A 21,385-nucleotide genomic window follows, 5' to 3' on the forward strand; every position below is an offset into this window, starting at 1 on the left:
AAAAAATCAGTGCCACGTTGAGTTTTTTCCACATTTTTTGAGCAGCCTCGCAATCCCTTTTGCCCACTCTTTGCCAAATACCAACGAGCAGTGCGTGCACGATGCATGTTCCAGCCATTGGTACCTGAAAATTGCATCAGGGACATACGTACATCATAGGACCCCAATTTCCACACCATAACGAGGCGTCCCCCTAAAACCAGCAGGCACTCTGGCTGCCCACTTCAGAATCAGATGGAAATGGCGGCGGGCAGATCAGCAGCAGGAACGGAGCGGAGCGTAAGTAGTGCACCGTCATTTTCTGTGCTACTTCCCCATTCCTGTCTGAAAAGCCACCCCGCTGTGCCTGACCACATTATTGGCCCTCATAAAACTTATTGAGTCGATGCAGACTCAGAGAAACCATGAATATGAAATTGAGGGTTGCCTCTAAGAAAAAATGCTTTGAAGTACCTTTTCTATTATCTGTTTAATGTGGACCTTTTAAATTCCCAAGTCTGTAGCTCTCTGAATGTCTCATTAAGTAAATATGCCACCCTTTGCACTATTGAACCAAAACAGACCAATGAGGGTCTTAGTTCGTTTCCCAATTAGCCAGCCTGAACAGGGACAGACATGGGAACACAACAATTGCACACCTGGCTTGGAGAAAGAGGGGCAAGAAAATCAGCAAAATTTCCTGTTCTTGCTTGCTAGCCAGTGACCCCAGTGGAAATGCACATATTGACGAGGTCAAGAAGAGCGGACATACGATCAGCTCGGTATGATGTCACGCCACAACACACTAGCAGGGTCATACGTGAAGGATGGCCACCTGCCGAGGCACACCTGCTGCCCACTACTGTTCAGTGACCTCTACTGCAAGTGCATGTGTACGAAAAAGATCGGTTCAGCTGCAATGCCCCAATTACCCTGCTGACAGTCACTATCAAAGACCCCCACATGGTCAATCACCACTTGGGTGAAGAAACTGTATCTATGGAGCCATACCAAGCAAAGAATCGACACTTTCAGAAAAGGAAGGAAGGAGAGAAAACTGTATTGATATCAATCATTGTATGTTGTAAACAATTTTACAACACCAAGTTATAGTCCAGCAATTTTATTTTAAATTCACAAGCTTTCGGAGGCTTCCTCCTTCCTCAGGTGAACGTTGTTGGAAATGAAATCCTCGAAATGAAATCGCATTTATAAATCACAGAACAATGCTTGGTGATTTCAGACAGTTTTTTCAACTGCCCGTTGCCAAGGCAATCAGTGTGCAGACAGACAGGTGTTACCTACAAGTTCTCTAAATACACAAATCACCAAAAAAAGAGATAGAGAGGTAGAAACATAGAAAAGACAGCAACTGACCAGTTATATTAAAATCATTGTATGCTCATTGTATGCTGCTTGACTGTTGGGGACATCATATCCAAGCTCAATCCTATCCTCACCGGTAGACACATACATACACTTCCAACAGTGGTCACCGGATAGCAACAGAAGCAGGAATCCCAGCCAATTTTCCCCCTCCCCATCAAAAGGGATGCAGAGCACGATTATAACTCTTCTAATGTTGCTACTGACTGAGATCCATTAACTTAGTACAAACTAGAAATTAAACCTCAGCCCTTCCTGGTCATGGAGATGGATTGTGACAGTTTTTTTTTTAAATGTCATTTTTCCTGTGGTTTCTATATAATGTGATGTGGAGGCATTAGAGTTTCCAATTTAAGGTTTTCAATTTTCATCAACAGAGAACATCGGAACTCAAGCCAAGCTCCCATCCCTGGCCACCCCTATCCATACCCGTCTTCAGACTTGGCAAAACATAGCTTATATATAATTTACATTTTTTACATGCAAAAAAAGACTAGGTAGAAGAGTGGATTGGTCAGATTCTTAGTGAGGTCTAGCTCTGGACTAGAATTAGTCTATACTGAGACAATTCATAAGCCCTCTCCATAGGCCCAATTTTCTCTTTTTACTCTTACAGTCTATGTTTCAAATTATTTTCCTCCCTTCCCCTTTCAAGGTCTCCAAGCCAAGGTGCGTGTGATCCCAGGCTTCAGTCAATATCACTAGAAAATACATGAAAGTTCCCTCTGATTTTCTTTGCCTATGGGGAAGCCTGTTGATGTTCAACACCTTTCCACCTCATTATAGCTACAGTGGGAAAATTCACCCTCTATCACAAAATTGTATCACGGTGTAACGTGATGAAAATGATGTTCCACGCAAAAAAAATCCAAACATGTATTCACAAACACAGCACTCCTTTCAGTATAAATAAATCCCACACAAAATAAGGAATTAGATAACTGCACTACATTTAATGTAAGTAAATGTAAATTAAGCACACTGGGACAGGAAACATGAAACATAGGGGCACAATGAAGGGGTGTTCATTAACAAAGTTGGAAAGGGGTTTGAGTGAATTCTTGACAGTCGTCCAATACCCATAATAGTACGTGCACATGCACACCTCCTCGATTACCCATGAGATTCAAAGAGTCGGCAACTCTGTTATTGACCATTCGATGATTGTTCCTGGAAACTATGAAACTATCTAACCTTCTGTAGAGGTGAAATCCTTCCTGTCAATTTTAATAGCAAAAGTTTGTGCAAATACAAAGCAATTTTCCATTTTGTATTCATGCTAACTTTTTGGTAAAATTGGACAGGTGGATCCTCATTGTATACAATTTTGGGCATCAAAACTTCAAAAGGATGTTGATTTGCACAGTGCTCAGAGAAAAGTGATTTGCATAGTGTTCAGAGACGAGTGACTATGTTATGTTTTTCAATTTCAGTTGTAGCTCTCCTTCCTGCCAGCTCATGAAACAGCTTCTTTAGTGTAAAAGCCATTGGGAACACTCATGTTGGATTCATATGTGAATTCAATATCTATGTAAATGAGATGGGACAGCATTTATATGATCTGGAACAGTTTTCTGAGGATCAGAGCTGAAGGATATGAAACCATGGTGTTTGAATCGAGTGAAGCTGCTTCTCAGCAGGGCATCCTTAGAGATGTAACTTTGTTTGCACTGGTAAACTCATTCTGCATATCTTTGAAAAATAAAGAGGGGTCAGCAACAGGCAGTAATAAAGCAGCTTCGGCTTTCACAACAGAGTGAACCCAAGTGTAAATCCGACAAGCTTCCAAATGACTATCAATACAACTACTGCAGAGGAGAAGGTCAGAGAGGCTAGAAGCTGGGCTCAATTCAGAGTGCAGAATATGCTGCAACTAAACGGTCAGCCCGTCAACCGCTAGCAGACTAAGGGGGTGAAATTGGTCTTCGCCAGTGGTGCAAAATGAGCGAAAAGTAAATCGGTAGGCCTTTTTACACCATGCCTGATTTTCTTTACTATTGAAGTCAATCAGAAAGAAAATCAGGCAAGATGTAAAATGGGCTGCCAATTCGCTATGTACCCATTTCTCACTATGGGTGACGATCAATTTCACCCCCCTCCCAAGGTGTCTAATCACTCCGCTAAGTTATGATTATGCATCAGTGCTTTGACAAGCGAGTGGAAGATTATGGTTCAAAACCGCTCACTCTATCAACACTCTGCTCAAGGCAGGTCGCTGGTTCATTACGACTTGCCTCCCAGCAGCTTATTGGCAGAGAGAAAACTGAGGGCATGCACCTTTCATTAGATGACAAATATCCCAAACAAAATTGAAACCTTTAACCTAAGAAATACAATTACAGAATTCAGATAGTCTGTGGTGATATACTTGCAGCTTTGTTTAGGAACAGACAAATTACAGCTTCTGTATTGAAACAAAATATTTAGGCTTCCCTTATGACTTTGTCAGTAAAGGCACTGTTGCACTAAGCCAACAAATTACAAGGTCCATGTTTGATTACGAATCTGTGTGAAGCCAACAAACCTCAGTCAAGATGGGCCTCACTTGACCTCAGCATCCCTGGGCTGGCCAAATGGGGAAAAGTCAGCCATTGCTCTTGTTCTGGATTAATACCCGCAGACTCCTGCTGGTAAGCAGGCAATTATAGACCAGTGAGAATGGGATTGAGCCCAGATATGATGTCCTTTTGAGGTCAAATAGCCTGTTGACATTCACTCTCATGGCTCATACAAAGCATGGTCATTTGGATAAGGTACCCTAGGGCCACTGGGACTCACTTAATTGTAATCCAGCAAGAGAGTGTATTTTACAGAAAGGAAGAGCGAATCTTGGTGGAAAGAGGGGGAAGAAAAAATTGGCAATAAATAAAAATGTAAACTGCTTTTACCATCACAAATCATTTACATTCAAACTCACATCAACTTGAAAAGGAACTTTTTTCAGCCTTTTGGAAAATTTACAGACAGATTCAGTCAATGGCCCTTTAAAGCTGGTTACTAAGCTGCCTCACACGAAGCAAATGTGGGCTCCGAGAAAAACATGCTACTTCCTTTTCCCAAATAAACACAATCTTTCATCAATCACATCATCTGCCTGATGTGGATCCAGATTTGATGCCCCCAAATATCAGGAAAGGTCCAGGGTCCTTTTTTTGATGGGTGTGTCCGTCGGCTCGGACTTTCTATGGCTTGGTTGGGAGAATGGCTATCCCAAAATGGTTGCAACTACTTCAACTTGCCAGCCTTCACAGAAAAGGAGTGAGAAACAGCCTTTTTCTCCTTTTGATGTGTACATTTAGAAGGCAGCATCCAAGCACAGTTCCAGCTAGCAGCAGTAGCATGCACTGAGCTCCAGGTTCACACTGGCTTGTTCTCCAGACAATTCACTATTCATGGTCGTTGTGAAATTCACCAGCTTGTTAAAGCTTTCATTACCAAAGGAGGGATGATGGTGGAGAAAGCAACAAAATCATATGTTTTCATTACACCCACCTGTCGTCACAATGGGGAAGCTGGATTGTGAATCCACAATTGTAGGCTCGAGGCGAGGCTGCGTCCAGCAAGAGCATTGGAGGCAGTCCGCGATGTTGTGCGTGAAAAGCCACCTGCACGGATGGCAGTACTGATAGAAGAGGAGCATGAAGATGATAGCCAGGCTGTAGCAAACAATTAGTTGGACCACCAGCAGCGGGGAGCAGAAGTACTCAGACACTTCTGTCTTGAAGAAATACCATAAAACTAGGAGCACTGCATTTTCAACAAACCGCAGTGTGTAATAGACAGACAGCCTGACCCAGTTCTGTTTCTTGTTGATCAAGTCACGGTTGCTGAGCATGAGCTGGACTGCTGACCAGCAGAACACATTAATTCCAGCGTAGAGGACGGTAATAAGAAACAGCACCACAGTTGTGCCAAATCGTTTGTAGCTCTTTTCAATGTTTTCAGGGAAGGGTGACCGGCTACACCAGAACTCCACCCATGGGAGGAAGAAGATGACTAGGAAGTTGATGGAGATCACAGCAAAGATCCACTCCTTCAGTGCTGTGCTGAACAGCACCAACACCGTGACTCGTGTGGCAATTTCCAAGATGCGCCACAGGATGATGCAAATGTAAGCAACTGGTCTCAGCTGGATCTTGTAGTCATCGTACTTGATCTGGATGGCGAGGATGTTACACACCAGGGCTCCATAAGTGATCGACAGCAATGACACCACCATCAGAGCAACTGAACAAAAAAAAAAGACAAAATTCAGTGGAAAAAGATGTGAACAACTAGGTCTAGAAACACTAGAAGTAAGAGTTCCCTGCTGGCTCACCAGGTTGGTACAAAACCATAGAGACCAGAAAGGTCCCAAGTTCAGCACTGGTCTCTATCAAGTTAACTGATCCCAGCTGGGGATAGTGGTAAGAATAGGGACCGAGTAATTTGCCTCAAACCCCGCCCCGTAAAAGGAGGGAGAGAGAAAAAGACAAAAATAAGAATCAGGCAGGGTTTCCACTTTTGATGCTATCGACCGATGCCTACTAGAAGTGCCTGACAACACTCAGTGTCTGGGCTCATATATGAAGACTAGATACTTGGGCAAAGCACTAGAGGGCAACTGGCACCTGTGGAAACCTACTCCAACAAGGAATCAACATCTTGGGAAGGAATTGGGTGGGGGGGGGTGGGGGGGAACATTCAGCAAGGTGAACAAAAGAAGCAAAAAAGAAAAATATGCACAATGTTTGGATGCTGCAGTCCAGTTTGCAACAGAACAATAGGAGATGATTCAGACCGTAATTCCCTATATGGCACATTCCTGGTCTGGGATAGCACTGAGCAGAGGCAAGCATGTTCCTAACAGTGAGGACAACAGAAATACATGGAAATATCACACTGGTGCGATGAGAATGCTCCTCCAAGGTTAGGAATGTTGGCTCAAAGCTTTACTCTTCCTGTGACCCTTGCTGTATCTGGCTTTGGAGTGCTTCATGGTGCAGAAACTAGAAAAAAAAAGGATTACCTACTTTTGGTAGTGTCTTCTTCCTTTTTCAAATGATACAGTCTCCACACACCATAAAAAGCAACCTTGTTCTATTTATCTTGGAGGATCACACGATGACTTGAAGACTGTAATGTCATAAAGTTGTTGTCAACTTGTGATTGGCAGTTTGCAGCCTCTGTAAAAGGCCAGATAGTGTACCCGATAGTCAGTTCATTTTAACCTATGTCAGTTTGGCTCCATTAATAGAAGTTGTGCCTCTGTGTCAGAATGATGTGGGTTCAAGCCCCATTCTAGAACTTAAGCATATAATCTAAGCTGACACTTCAGGGCATTACTGACGGAGAGCTTCATTGTCATAAGTGCTGTCTTTCAGTTGAGACATTAAACTGACGCACCTATTCAGATAGGCGTTAAAGATCCCATGGCAAAATTCAAAGAAGAATATAGTTCTCCTGGTGTACTGGCCAACATTCCTCCCTCAACCAATGCCACCAGAACAGATAAACTGGTCACTCATCTCATTTGCTGTTTGTGGTTTCATTACTGCACAATTAACTGCTGTGTTTGCCTACCTAACAACAATCACTACACTTTGCAATTAATTAATTGATTGTAAAGCACTTGGGACATCCAAAAGGACACGAAAGGCACTATCTAAATGCAAATTCTTTCCGCTACAGTATTTGTCATTTTAAATAAAGCCTTATTCAGAGCCAAAAAAGGAATTTTAAATTCCAACAAACTTTGAACTCTGCATGATCTTATCAAAGTGTCACTCACTCGTTCACAAAAGCCTTGCTGATTAAGTCTGCGCTTTTCAATAAGGAGGGCTTCTGATTGGCAGGGCATATGCCCCAAGCCTAACTGTGATGGAAATGTCCTCCACACCCTACCACAGAGTCATCTGTTACTATATGTAGTAGAGGCAAATGAGAACATCAATGAATTCTCTTCATTGGCACTTCTTGTAAGATTTCAATACAATCTCTACATGGGCAGCAACGGTGACTTTTCCATCAAATAGAAGTTGCAGCAATTGTTGGTGCGTGGATTTGGTAGGGATGTCAAGCAAAGCCAGAACAACCTTTGGAGTACCAGTTCTAGCTCCAGAGTCAATCACGTGCAATACTGCTGTGGCTGCAATGCGCCAGCCTGGATTTGATCTTCAGCACACTAGTGGCTTACAGAGTGAATCCCGTCAGGTGATAAACAAATAACGTATACTTAGCTACAGTAGGTCCCATGATTTTGTGATGCAAATTGTATGATGTCAGGTAATACAAGGGCACAGTATTGGAGCTGAAGAAAAATAAACTGAATCAGATACACTGACTGTCTTTTTACAGGGGATATAAGTAGCCAATTACATGCCATCACAGTCTTCAAGTCAATCATGAGTTTCCACAACTGTAGAACAAGCAGTAATCTTCATACTCCACACAAGAATATTCCATTCCTTACAATCACCATGACAAGCACAAAATTGGAAGATTACCACTAGGTGCATTCCCCTTGGCTTTTCTTACGCAATTCATAGTGACTGTTTTTAAAATAGCATTGGCAGAGTCCTAGGAACAGTCTTACTCAGCCAGGGCATATTACAAAGGCACAGAAAAAAGGAAAATATAATTTGGTGACAAATGCACTGCTTGGTGTGGTAATGAACCTTACAGACAAAGAAGGTGCCAGGTGCCATCCCTGGTCTGTGCTGAATTAATGTACCTGAGCCAGACAGCAGTAAGGAAGCTACAATTGTTTTTTTTTAAAAAAACTCATTCATGGGATGTGGGCATCGCAGGCAAGGCCAGCATTTATTGCCCATCCATAATTGCCCTTGAGAAGGTGGTAGTGAGCCGCCTTCTTGAACTGCTGCAGTCCGTGTGGTGAACGTTCACCTACATGGCTTCAGTGACCCATGGCTAGTGAAGGTATCCATTCCTATTCACTATTCAGTGATGCCTGCTAGAAAGTTGGTGTGTATGTGGTTGGGGGGGGGGGGGCGGTGTTCAGGTAAGGGTAAATTTATAAGTCTAAAAAGAGAAAAGTCAAAGCTTAGAGCAGAAAACAAGCAGTGTGTCTCAGGAAGAGACAGACAGTTTAACAAAGGTAATATGACCTTAGTCACTAATGCCCTATTAGGGAAAAATAGTAAAAAGTTAAAATTAAAAGGTGCTATATATGCACAAAGCATTCGTAACAAGAAAGATGAATTAATGGCACAAATAGAAATAAATGGGTTTGGTCTAGCAGCCATTACTGAGATGTGGTTGCCGGGTGACCAAAGTTGGGAACTAAATAGTCTAGGGTTTTTGATTTTTAGAAAAGATAGGCAAAATGGGAAAGCGGGGGGGCAGGAAGCCCTGATAATAAAGGATGAGATAAAGACAGTAGTGAGAAAGGATCTTAGCTCAGAAAATCAGAATGTAGAATCAGTGTAGGTGGAGCTAAGAAATAACAAGGGGCAGACAACACTGGTGGGAGTAGTTTATAGGCCATCTAATAGTAGTTATAGTCTTGGACAGAGTTTAAAATCAGGAAATTAGAGGAGCATGTAACAAGGGTAATGCAATAATCATGAGGGACTTTAATCTTCATATAGACTGGGCAAACCAAATTGGCAAAAGTGGTTTGGAGGATGAATTCATAGTATGCGTTCGAGACAGTTTTCCAGAACAATATGTGGAGGAACCAACTAGGGAACAGGCTATTTTAGATCGTCTTGTGTAATGAGACAGGGTTAATTAGTATTCTTATAGTTAAGGATTCTCTGGGGGAGAAAAAGAGTGATTATAATGATAGAATTTCATAGAGTTTGAGAGTGATGTAGTTAAGTCCGAAACTAGGGTCTTATATTTAAACAAAGCCAATTACGTAGGTATGAGGGGAGAGTTGGCCACGGTAGATTGGGAAATCAGATTAAAAGATATGATGGTAGATAAGAAATGGTGAACATTTAATTAATTCATAATTCTCAACAAATATACATTCCCTTGAGGAATAAAAACTCCACAGGAATAGTGATCCAACCGTGGCTAACTAGGGAAGTTAAGGATGGTATTAGATTAAAAGAGGCTTACAATCTTGCCAAAAAGAGTAAGCCTGAGGATCGGGAAGGTTTTAGAAATCAACAAAGGATGATCAAGAAACTGATAGAGAAAATTGAACATGAGTGTAAACTAGCGAAAAATATAAAATCGGATTGTAAGAGCTTCTACAAGTATGTAAAAAGGAAGAGGTTAGCGAAAGTAAACGTGGATCCCTTAGAGGCAGAAACAGGAGAAATTATTTTGGGGAATAAGGAAATAGCAGGGATGTTAAACCAATATTTTAAAATCTGTCTTCACAGTAGAAGACACAAAAAACATACCGGACATAGTGGGGAACCATGGGTCTAATGAACGTGAGGAACTTGAAGCAATTAAGATTAGTAGAGAAAAAGTACTGGAGAAATTAATGGGACTAAAAGTAGACACTCACCTGGACCTAATGGCCTACATCCTAGCATTTTTTAAAAAAAGAGGTGGCTGCAGAGAGAGTAGATGCATTGATTTGATCTTCCAGAATTCCCTAGATTCTAGAACGGTCCCTGTGGATTGGAATGCAGCAAATGTAACCCCGCTATTCAAAAAAGGAGGGAGAGAGAAAACAGGGAACTATAGACCAGGTAGCCTGACATCAGTAGCAGGGAAAATACTAGAATCTGTAATTAAGGATATAGTAACAGGGCACTTAGAAAATCATAATGTGATATGATTAGGCAGAGTCAACACGGTTTTATAAAAGGGAAATCGTGTTTGACAAATCTATTAGAGTTTTTTGAGGGTGTAACTAGCAGGGAACCAGTAAATGTAGTATATTTGGATTTTCAAAAGGCATTCGATAAGGTGCCACACAAGAGGTTGTTACACATGATTAGGGCTCATGGGATTGGGGGTACTATATTAGCATGGATTGAGGATTGGGGACAGATTGAGGACAGAAAAGAGGAATAAACGGGTCATTTTCGGGTTGGCAGGTTGTAACCAGTGGGGTGCCGCAAGGATCAGTGCTTGGGCCTCAGCTGTTTACAATATATATCAATGACTTAGTTGAAGGGACCGAATGTAATGTATCCAAGTTTGCTGACAATACAAAGCTAGGTGAGAAAGTAAGCTGTGAGGAGGCTGCAAAGAGGCTGCAAAGGGATATAGACAGGTTAAGTGAGTCGGCAAGAAGGCGGCAGATGGAGTACAATGTGGGGAAATGTGAAATTATCCACTTTGGTGGGAAGAATAGAAAAGCAGAATATTTTTTAAAAGGTGACAGACTAAGAAATGTTGGTAGTAAGAGGGATTTGGGTGTCCTCATACACAAATCACAGAAAGTTAACATGCAGGTACAGCAAGCAATTAGGAAGGCAAATGGTATGTTAGCCTTTATTGCAAGGGGGTTGGAGTATAAGAGTAAGGAGGTCTTGCTGCAATTATATAGGGCTCTGGTGAGACCTGGAGTACTGTGTACAGTTTTGGTCTCCTTACCTAAGGAGGATGTACTTGCCTTAAAGGGGATGCAATAAGGGTTCACTAGATTGATTCCTGGGATGAGGGGATTGTCCTGTATGGGGAGATTGAGTAGACTGGGCCTATATTTCTGGAGTTTAGAAGAATGAGAGGTGATCTCATTGAAACGTATAAAATCCTTAGAGGGCTTAACAGGGTAGATGCTGAGAGGCTGTTTTCCCTGTCTGGAGAGTCTAGAACTAAGGGTCATAGTCTCAAGATAAGGGGTCAGCCATTTAGGACCAAGATAAGGAAAAATTTCTTCATTCAGAGGGTTGTGAATCTTTGGAATTCTCTACCCCAGTGGGCTGTGGAAACTCAGTCATTGAGTATATTCAAGGCTGAGATAGATAGATTTTTGGACACTAAGGGAATCAAGGGATTATGGGCTTGGGCAGGAAAGTGGAGTTGAGGTAAGAGGTCAGCAACAATCTCATTGAATGGCAGAGCAGGCTTGAGGGGCCGTATGGCCTACTCTTGCTCCTATTTCTAATGTTCCTATGTTGAGTAACAATGGGATTAGACTTAGCTATAATGCCCCCCTTCTGTTGAATAGCATAATGACATTCTCTGTCTAACCTCATACACAAGAATGGTCACTTGTGTGGTAAGCCACTGGAAGGCTGCCTTGCAACTGTACATAGCATGAGTCAGCACCTTCAGGAGAGGAAGGGAGAAAAAGGGAAACATTTTTTTTTAAAGTAAAAAAAAAAGCATGTAATAAGCAAAAGCCCATTTGGCCCATCAAGAACTTTCCACAGAACATGTACAATATACCCTATGTTGGAGTCTAGCTCAGTTGTTTAACCACCCGAGGGAAACCTCTTGTTAAGTAAAGCTCCAGAATATTCATCCATCTTTAGATGTCAACTGTTCAACCGTCCAAAGAACATTTCCCTCCCCCATAGCACAGGAACCATTATATATCCCATGAAATATTTGTTTTCCCTAGTATTTTCTGCAGACAATATCACGAAGTGCAATGTCTGTCCTATTGTGAAGCACCGTGCAGTTTCTGTTCAGCCCCATGTTCAGTTCCATTCGCAACCCCTCAGATAATGAAGCAGTCCGAGCCTGTATGCAGCAAGACCTGGACAACATCCAGGCTTGGGCTCATAAGTGGCAAGTAACATTCGCGCCAGATAAGTGCCAGGCAATGACCATCTCCAACAAGAGAGAGTCTAACCACCTCCCCTTGACATTCAACGGCATTACCATCGCCGAATCCCCCACCATCAACATCCTGGGGGTCACCATTGACCAGAAACTTAACTGGACCAGCCATATAAATACTGTGGCTACGAGAGCAGGTCAGAGGCTGGGTATTCTGCGGCGAGTGACTCACCTCCTGACTCCCCAAAGCCTTTCCACCATCTACAAGGCACAAGTCAGGAGTGTGATGGAATACTCTACACTTGCCTGGATGAGTGCAGCTCCAACAACACTCAAGAAGCTCGACACCATCCAAGATAAAGCAGCCCGCTTGATTGGCACCCCATCCATCACGCTAAACATTCACTCCCTTCACCACCGGCGCACTGTGGCTGCAGTGTGCACCATCCACAGGATGCACTGCAGCAACTCGCCAAGGCTTCTTCGACAGCACCTCCCAAACCCGCGACCTCTACCACCTAGAAGGACAAGGGCAGCAGACGCATGGGAACAACACCACCTGCACGTTCCCCTCCAAGTCACACACCATCCCGACTTGGAAATATATCGCCGTTCCTTCATTGTCGCTGGGTCAAAATCCTGGAACTCCCTTCCTAACAGCACTGTGGGAGAACCGTCACCACACGGACTGCAGCGGTTCAAGAAGGCGGCTCACCACCACCTTCTCGAGGGCAATTATGGATGGGCAATAAATGCCGGCCTTGCCAGCGACGCCCACATCCCGTGAATGAATTTTTAAAAAGCAGGGTGTCAGACATTACCTCGTGCTGGTGGAATGTACTTCTGCACTACACTTATATACAGCTGGAGGACGAGCTGGGGGGTGGAGCCCATGAAGGCTTGAATGACAGCTACCCGCTGAAAGGCATTGCGGTGGATAATCAACTTTCTTGTCGAATGGCCCACTTCTTTTTCAAATTCATTTGATTGGCCACGCTTGAGCCTTTTTTTCCGGGTGATGCTGACATACGGCTCTTCGTGTTTCCCAGACTTGCAGAACACAACAATGGCTTCTAGACACCTGCCAGAAACAGAGACACGATTTTAAAAAAAACTGGACAGATGCAATTCTTTGCTTTAATCAAAAGGTCATGGGTGGGGGGGAAATGCATACTTTCAGTAACAAAAAAAGCCTTTCCATCAAGTTCATTCTTCCACAGACCATGTATAATCTCCCCCATCACGGGCTGGACGCCACCTGTTTATTTTTCTAAGTTCTTCCTACTTTCCAATTGCAAAATTTAATGAATCAGAACTCCAGAATATACATCCATTTTCAAGATTTCCACAATTCAACCCTGGCTGCCTGCCCTCAGTTTAAATTGGATTTAATGCAAATTGAATCCATATACCCCCTGCGTAGTTGGAAATGCCACGGTGTGGGGGTGGGGGAAAAAGGGCAAATGGTCAAGTCAGTCTTTCGTTTGGCGGGGGCGGGGGCGGGGGGGAAAATGAGTGATCTCTCCAGTTGTTTGGATTGTCTTATCAATCCCTTCAGTTCTATGACAGTGTTGAGGCCTAAGGTAGGTCTGACGCCTGTCGTCCATTTTAATGGCTCAGCTGTCTGGAACTTCTTTGTTCTGAAATCAGTCCAGTAAGATATTTCAGGTCCCCTCCCTCACCTCTTTTTCCAGTACATTGACAACTGTATCAGTGCCGTTGCAAATACAGCAACAAAGGTTTACGTTTGACACTATGCAATGCAACATTACCACATATTATGCATCTAAAGTCATAGTCTGATCCATTGGTGGTGAGGGATCACGAGTGGACTTTGGTGCAGAGCACAATGAAATTATCTAGTTAAAGCCTGAAAACGTAATGCTGTCTCCAATTCCACACTGCTCGGACTCAACTTTCTGTCATTCCTTCAACTTTCCTGCTCCTTCCGGTGGCATTACTAACTGATGGATGAAATGAATGGCATTGTCAGTATCAGGAACTTTACTGTCACTGAACTGAATCGTAAACAAAACACCTTATGTGATTTCTCCTTTTAAATGGATTATGTTGAGAATAGCTGGGGGGAAAAGAGAGAGGAAGCGACCGAAATGTTACTGAGCTATTTCATTATATTAAATGTTAATATAATCAATTTCTAATGAGAAATACTTTGTGAATTCCTGAATTAATCAGTCCACTAATAAAAACGATCTTTTACAAATTAACGCATTATTTCCACAGCAATAGAAACAGTGTCCATTTAATGCTTTCACATAAAGGTCATTCAGTCTGACTTCTCATTCAGACACATCCATTTACATAGATTTTTTTGGAGTCAATTTAAAAGCTGAGAATGTAAAAAGGTCTTTCATTTCCAAATAATGGGCACAAATAGATTTAAAAGATAAGACAGACTGGGTGGCAGGCTATGTTAATTGTATGATTTGTATCAATTAGTGTTAATTGTATTCAGGTGGTGTGTATCGATTGGAGAGCTTAGCTAGGGCGTGGGGTGTGCAAGAGGAAACTCTTGTGAATAAAGGCTTGGAAGTAACTAAAGACCAGGCTCTAGTATTCTTTCCTTCACCACATGGCTATCCAGTTTTAACAGACTATGTGCAGCAACACAGAGATAGTTAAGGTTGGGAGTTAGTGCAAGTAAAATCATTGAATTTTCCAGCACAGTAGGAAATTTGACCCATCACACCTGTGCTAGCTCTCTGAAAGAGCTTGCTATAGTTCCATTCCTCTGCCCTGTCCACATCTATTTTTTTTCAAATATTTATCCACTTCCCTTTTCAAAGTTATTATGGATTATGTTTCCACCACTATTTCAGGTGGAGGATTCCTCTGCATATAAAAAAAATCTGCTGTCCTCTTTTGGGCAAGGGGAAGGGTGAGGCCTGACATGAGTGTTTGGTGAGAGGGAACACCACAATCTGGGCCAACCAGCTATAAGAAATTTGAATGTGAGAAGGTGTAATACTTGGAGTTTGACAGATAGCTAAACACCTACTAGATGTAATTATATACACATGATAAAATAAAACAAGTAATTGTACTCCAGAATCTGCAGCAACCTGCAACCATTTGACAATTAGCATGGAGTTTTAGGAAAGGACCAGAAAGGTCCTATTTTTGTTGATTCCAACTTCCAATTTCTTTCTCTCTCTTGAATGCACAAACTCATGCGGACACCCTTTTGTTACCTTACCCAAATGGCCAATCTTCATTAGCAAGCCAGGGCAGCGAGTCTTGGCAGGGTGTTTGACAGAGGAATGGGGCAGGGTGGCATTAACAACAACTTGCTTTTACATAGCGCCTTTAACAAAGAAAAACGTCCCAAGGTACTTCAGAGGTGTTAACAGAGCCACCTCCACATGTGCACTTTCCCACCCAGTGGGAGTGTCCTAGGCCCAACCATCTTCAGCTGCTTCATCAATGACCTTCCCTCCATCATAAGGTCAGAAATGGGGATGTTTGCTGATGATTGCACAGTGTTCAGTTCCATTCACAACCCCTCAAATAACAAAGCAGTCCGAGCCCACATGCAGCAAGACCTGGACAACATCCAGGCTTGGGCTGATAAGTGGCAAGTAACATTCGCACCAGACAAGTGCCAGGCAATGACCATCTCCAACAAGAGAGAGTCTAAACACCTCCCCTTGACATTCAACGGCATTACCATCGCTGAATCCCCCACCATCAACATCCTGGGGGTCACCATTGACCAGCAACTGAACTGGACCAGCCATATAAATACTGTGGCTAAAAGAGCAGGTCAGAGGCTGGGTATTCTGCGGAGAGTGACTCACCTCCTGACTCCCCAAAGCCTTTCCACCATCTACAAGGCACAAGTCAGGAGTGTGATGGAATACTCTCCACTTGCCTGGATGAGTACAGCTCCAACAACACTCAAGAAGCTCGACACCATCCAGGACAAAGCAGCCCGCTTGATTGGGCCCCCATCCACCACCCTAAACATTCATTCCCTTCACCACCGGCGCACAGTGGCAACTCGCCAAGGCTTCTTCGACAGCACCTCCCAAACCCGCGACCTCTACCACTTAGAAGGACGAGAGCAGCAGGTACATGGGAACACCACCACCTGCACGTTCCCCTCCAAGTCACACACCATCCCGACTTGGAAATATATCGCCGTTCCTTCATCGTCGCTGGGTCAAAATCCTGGAACTCCTTTCCTAACAGCACTGTGGGAGAACCTTCACCACACGGACTGCAGCGGTTCAAGGCGGCGGCTCACCACCACCTTCTCAAGGGCAATTAGGGATGGGCAATAAATGCCGGCCTCGCCAGCGACGCCCACATCCCATGAACGAATAACAAAAAACAGATCATTCAGCAGACTGGAAGAACTATAAATAGCAACAAAGGCATACTTCCAGAAGGCATTCGACAAGGTGCCACATAAAAGATTATTGCTCAAGATAAAGAATCACTGGATTGGGGGTAATATTCTGGCATGGGTGGAGGATTGGTTATCTAACAGGAAGCAGAGAGTTGGGATAAATGGTTCATTCTCGGACTGGCAACCAGTAGCCAGTGGTGTTCCACAGGGGTCGGTGCTGGGTCCCCAACTCTTTACAATCTATATTAACAATTTGGAGGAGGGGACAGAGTGTAACATATCAAAGTTTGCAGATGGTACAAAGATGGGAGGGAAAGTAGAGAGAGTGAGGAGGATATAAAAAACCTACAAGGGGATATAGACAGGCTGGGTGAGTGGGCGGAGATTTGGCAGATGCAATACAATATTGGAAAATGTGAGGTTATGCACTTTGGCAGGAAAAATCAGAGAGCAAGTTATTATCTTAATGGCGAGAAACTGGAAAGTACTGCAGTTCAAAGGGATCTGGGGGTCCCAGTGCAAGAAAATCAAAAAGTTAGTATGCAGGTGCAGCAGGTGATCAAGAAGGCCAACGGAATGTTGGCTTTTATTGCTAGGGGGATAGAATATAAAAACAGGGAGATATTGCTGCAGTTATATACGGTATTGGTGAGACCGCACCTGGAATACTGCATACAGTTTTGGTCTCCATACTTAAGAAAAGACATACTTGCTCTCGATGCAGTACCAAGAAGGTTCACTCGGTTAATCCCGGGGATGAGGGGGCGGACATATGAGGAGAGGTTGAGTAGATTGGGACTCTACTCATTGGAGTTCAGAAGAATGAGAGGCGATCTTATTAAAACATATAAGATTGTGAAGGGGCTTGATCGGGTGGATGCGGTAAGGATGTTCCCAAGGATGGGTGAAACTAGAACTAGGGGGCATAATCTTAGAATAAGGGGCTGCTCTTTCAAAACTGAGATGAGGAGAAACTTCTTCACTCAGAGGGTAGTAGGTCTGTGGAATTTGCTGCCCCAAGAAGCTGTGGATGCTACATCATTGAATAAATTTAAAACAGAAATAGACAATTTCCTACAAGTAAAGGGAATTAGGGGTTACGGGGAGCGGGCAGGAAATTGGACATGAATTTAGATTTGAGGTTAGGATCAGATCAGCCATGATCTTATTGAATGGCAGAGCAGGCTCGAGGGGCCGATTGGCCTACTCCTGCTCCTATTTCTTATGTTCTTATGTTCATACAAAGAAAGTAATGAGGTGCAAAAGGGGAATATGAAAAATACATGCAAGGGAAATCAAAGCTAATAGCTCACCACCACCTTCTCAAGGGCAATGAGGGATGGGCAATAAATGCCAGCCTCGCCAGCGACGCCCACATCCCATGAACGAATAAATAAAAAGTTTTAATAAATATATTCAGAGAAAAAGAGTGGTGAAGGTGAATGTGGGCCTAATTAACAAAAGATGCAGGCAACAACTATAATGGCAATAAGGAAATGGCAGATTTGTTAAACTAACACTTTACATCCATTTGCACAGTAGAGGAAGAGGACAAAATACCAGCAGTACAAAGGAATCTAAAAATAAGTGAGCGGGAGGAACTTAGCAGAATTAATAGGTAAATAAATGGTAACAAATAATGGGATTTAAAATGGACAAAGCTCCAGGACCTGATGGTTTCCATCCCAGATGTGTTAGTCATAATTTTCCAATGCTCTTCTAATCGAGGGATATGGGGGATAGGGTGGGAAAGTGGAGTTGAGGTAGAAGATCAGCCATGATCTTATTGAATGGCGGAGCAGGCTCTAGGGGCCTGCTCCTGCTTCTTATGTTTTTCTCTCTGGATTCAGGTCTAATGTGGTTAAATCCATTTACAGTTGAAACTGAATGGCAAAATGGGTTAGCACACTATCCTTTTACCTCATGGACTTGGGTTTGAATCCACCTTAGACTAGTGGGATGAAAGTCCGAGGGCTGTAAGGTGAAATAGGTTTGAAGCACTCTCTATCCAGTTCCAAGTGAATGCAGATCCATAGCACAAAACTGCTGCTATTATGTCAATGAGTTAGCAGTTTCACTTACAGGATGGCTGACGTGGGAAATGGAAATATCACACTAATGTAGTGGGGTTCTACTATTCTGAGGTTAGGACTGGACACATTGTTGGAAAGAGCTTTGCATTGTACCTAATCTAGGAATGTTTGATGCTAACAATGGGAGCCTGAAATGGAGAGTGTTTCATTCCCTGGCTCTACTTTCCTTTACTTTGATAAGCACAAAATCACACCAAAAATATATATATTTTTTAAAACAGTGCTACTAGCAAACTGAGTATATTATATGTAATCTACATCGATTGGCAATGAAGGTCTATGACAGCAACAATCATTGCTAACCTGATGATGGGTCCCATCTGCAATATGTGAAGCAGCAGTATGAATGGCCTGTTCGTACCCAGTTCCCGATGGATTAAGATCAATGTAAACTGCACCAGCACAGATGGTACCAACATGAAGGAGATTGTCAGTCCCAACCAATATGTATCACCCCAGCGGCTGTATAAGGCACAGAGCGTGCCACCAGCTATGACTTCTGCTATGAACAGGACTGTAGAGATGATGATGCTGGCTGGCATCTTTGCCCGGTGCAGTACAAGAGTAGCCATGTTGCGATCAGCTTCTCCTCCATCAATTGCTCCCATCTTCTCCATTCCAAACTATGGTTACTAGCTCACCTGGAAACACAAATAAAAGTTATATTATATACAAATTTATTATGGTCCATGGATGTAGAGATTAATGGATACTTAGGACTGAGTTCCACTGCAATCTGATGAACGAATTCAAATGGTTTATACACAGAACTAGTGGATCTCCCATGGCACTGCTCATGGTAAGTCAAAGGATACACTGTTTTATAAGGACAGGAACATTATACGAATGTTTAACCTGGCATGTCCTTTTAAGGCCTCTATTAGAAATTTCGGGTCTGTATCAGATATTCTCTCAGGATCAATGTCATCGAACTCTCCCATAAGCAGACCCCACTGCCTTTATGATCAAGAGTTTGCCATTACTGCCCAATATCTAGTCATATATGTAGGAAAAGTGCCCTAGCAATGCCCAAAGATGTGCTAAAATGGTGTTTGCAACAATCCTGCTGAGTTCTGGAAAAAAGGTTAGTGCTAAGAACCATTGGTACTCCATACTGTGAGGACAAAGGGCCTTTCACAGTTAGCAGCTGGTTCAAATTAGCAGCTAGTGCTAGTCACACCCAGGTTTGTCAAGGTTGAATGGTGGGTTATATCACAGGTAAGTGCCTGGGATGACCTAAAGTAAAGTCATCCTTATTTTGCAAAAATGAAAGTTGTTCTCACAACTAAACCTAAAAATGTCCTAATCCTTATCTGGATTGTCTTACCACTATTATTTAAGACCTAAAAAACTAAAAGCAATTTGCACTAATGAGCAGGTCTGGCTTTTTTCAAGTAATTAAAAATATGCTCATTGTAAGTGCTTGACATGTCTTAATATCTTGTCACCAAATAAAGGAATCCACGCCACAAGAAATACAATTCTGATTGACCAGTAAATGAATAGGTGGGGAAAAGGATTTTGCTTCGGTATAAAAGAAAGTCATAAAACAGAAGGGAAAGGAGGAAGGGGACACACACAAAGACAGAAACAACTTTTTCAGAGAGGCATAGTCACCCAATTGAAAATATTAGAGGCATTTCTAACAGAAAATAATTTTATAAAGCTAAGTTTAATTATTTCTTTGTAATCTTTTATGCCTTTATTATGTTACAGGCCTTATTAAATTCTCAGCTTAAATGGAGAAAGCAAAGATTGTTTTACAATTTGGATGCTCTCCAGTTACCTTTATTTCACACCCAGTGCAAAGGATCATTTCCAAGGCAAGTCCACACATCCTATAAACTAAAATGCTATGCATGAAGCAATGTGGAGCTACCATGACCAGGGTGAACAATACCATTTATGCAGATAGGCTCACTGGAATATGAGATGCCACATACTCTCAGTTTCTCTGACTGAGACACAAATAATACTGATCACCTGAGATACCTCGTCTATCAACTATGAATCATCTTTAAGAAATAAAATGAACATAAGTAAATGCCAAACACCATCAGGAAGACAAATCACACTGCTTTACTTAACATACAAAATCAGTTTCAAAATAATAAAATCTCAAAACTATTATAGATTACAGAAGTAACTTAGTTTAGACTAACAACTATAATGTGACGTTTATCGGTCAAATCAGATATTCGTGGAGTTTTCCACTGGCTTCAGCACAACAATTGTCTGGAAAAGTAGAAATTCACTACAGGAATTGTGATACAGAGTGAAGTTATATCCCTTCATTACTTTGAAATCCAAACTGGGATAAAGAAGATCAAAAAGGTACCTTCACAATAGACAGAAAGCTATTGTGCAAATTAGAGTTCAAAGATACAGAAACTGCCCAACAAGTTTTCCTGATGTAATGTTTACACCTGTAGAACACCTGTTCCTGATTTATCTCTGTTTGCCCACCCCCCACCCCCCACCCCTGACTTTGAGGATATCTTCAATAGTCTTAATATCTAGGTAAACTTTTGGTAACATGCCCAGGATAACAAACAGAAAACCTTTCGGATAACTATTTTAGCTACTGGAATTATCCTGCCTCCACAGGATTCTTCTCCCATCTTCAACAAGCAATAGGGTGTCACAGCACCACACCTCATTTAAGGTTTAAACTATTGAGCAAATTTATTGCTGAAAAAAAAAACAACAAACAATGATCTAACACAGATATATTAGAAGTTATACTATCTAGATACTCAAAGAAGTGTTCAAAATGTCTAAACTAAATTACTATTCTTTTGAATTAACATTTTATTTTTATATTTCTCACCACTGGTTCCAAGCAAATTCTCTCAAATCAGTTCCACTCAGCTGAATTCAGGCACATACATATTCCCCAAACATCTATGGATTT

At 42.3% G+C, this 21,385-nt stretch overlaps 1 protein-coding gene across 1 annotated transcript in view; it reads right to left on the bottom strand.

The window, feature by feature from the left end:
- Positions 1–2,298: 2,298 nt before the first annotated feature.
- Positions 2,299–21,385, bottom strand: part of LOC137332984 (endoplasmic reticulum membrane adapter protein XK-like) — a 37,051-nt gene continuing 17,964 nt past the window's right edge. Inside the window, exons 2-4 of the mRNA XM_067997045.1 lie at positions 18,775–19,112; positions 12,828–13,087; positions 2,299–5,592 (exon numbers count right to left, since the gene is read on the bottom strand). Of these exons, the coding sequence (XP_067853146.1) occupies positions 4,835–5,592; positions 12,828–13,087; positions 18,775–19,088 (1,332 nt within the window). The 5' untranslated portion in view covers positions 19,089–19,112 and the 3' untranslated portion in view covers positions 2,299–4,834. The remainder of the gene's footprint in view (positions 5,593–12,827; positions 13,088–18,774; positions 19,113–21,385) is intronic.

This window comes from Heptranchias perlo, chromosome 15 (assembly GCF_035084215.1).
Source record: "Heptranchias perlo isolate sHepPer1 chromosome 15, sHepPer1.hap1, whole genome shotgun sequence".
NCBI lineage: Eukaryota > Metazoa > Chordata > Chondrichthyes > Hexanchiformes > Hexanchidae > Heptranchias > Heptranchias perlo.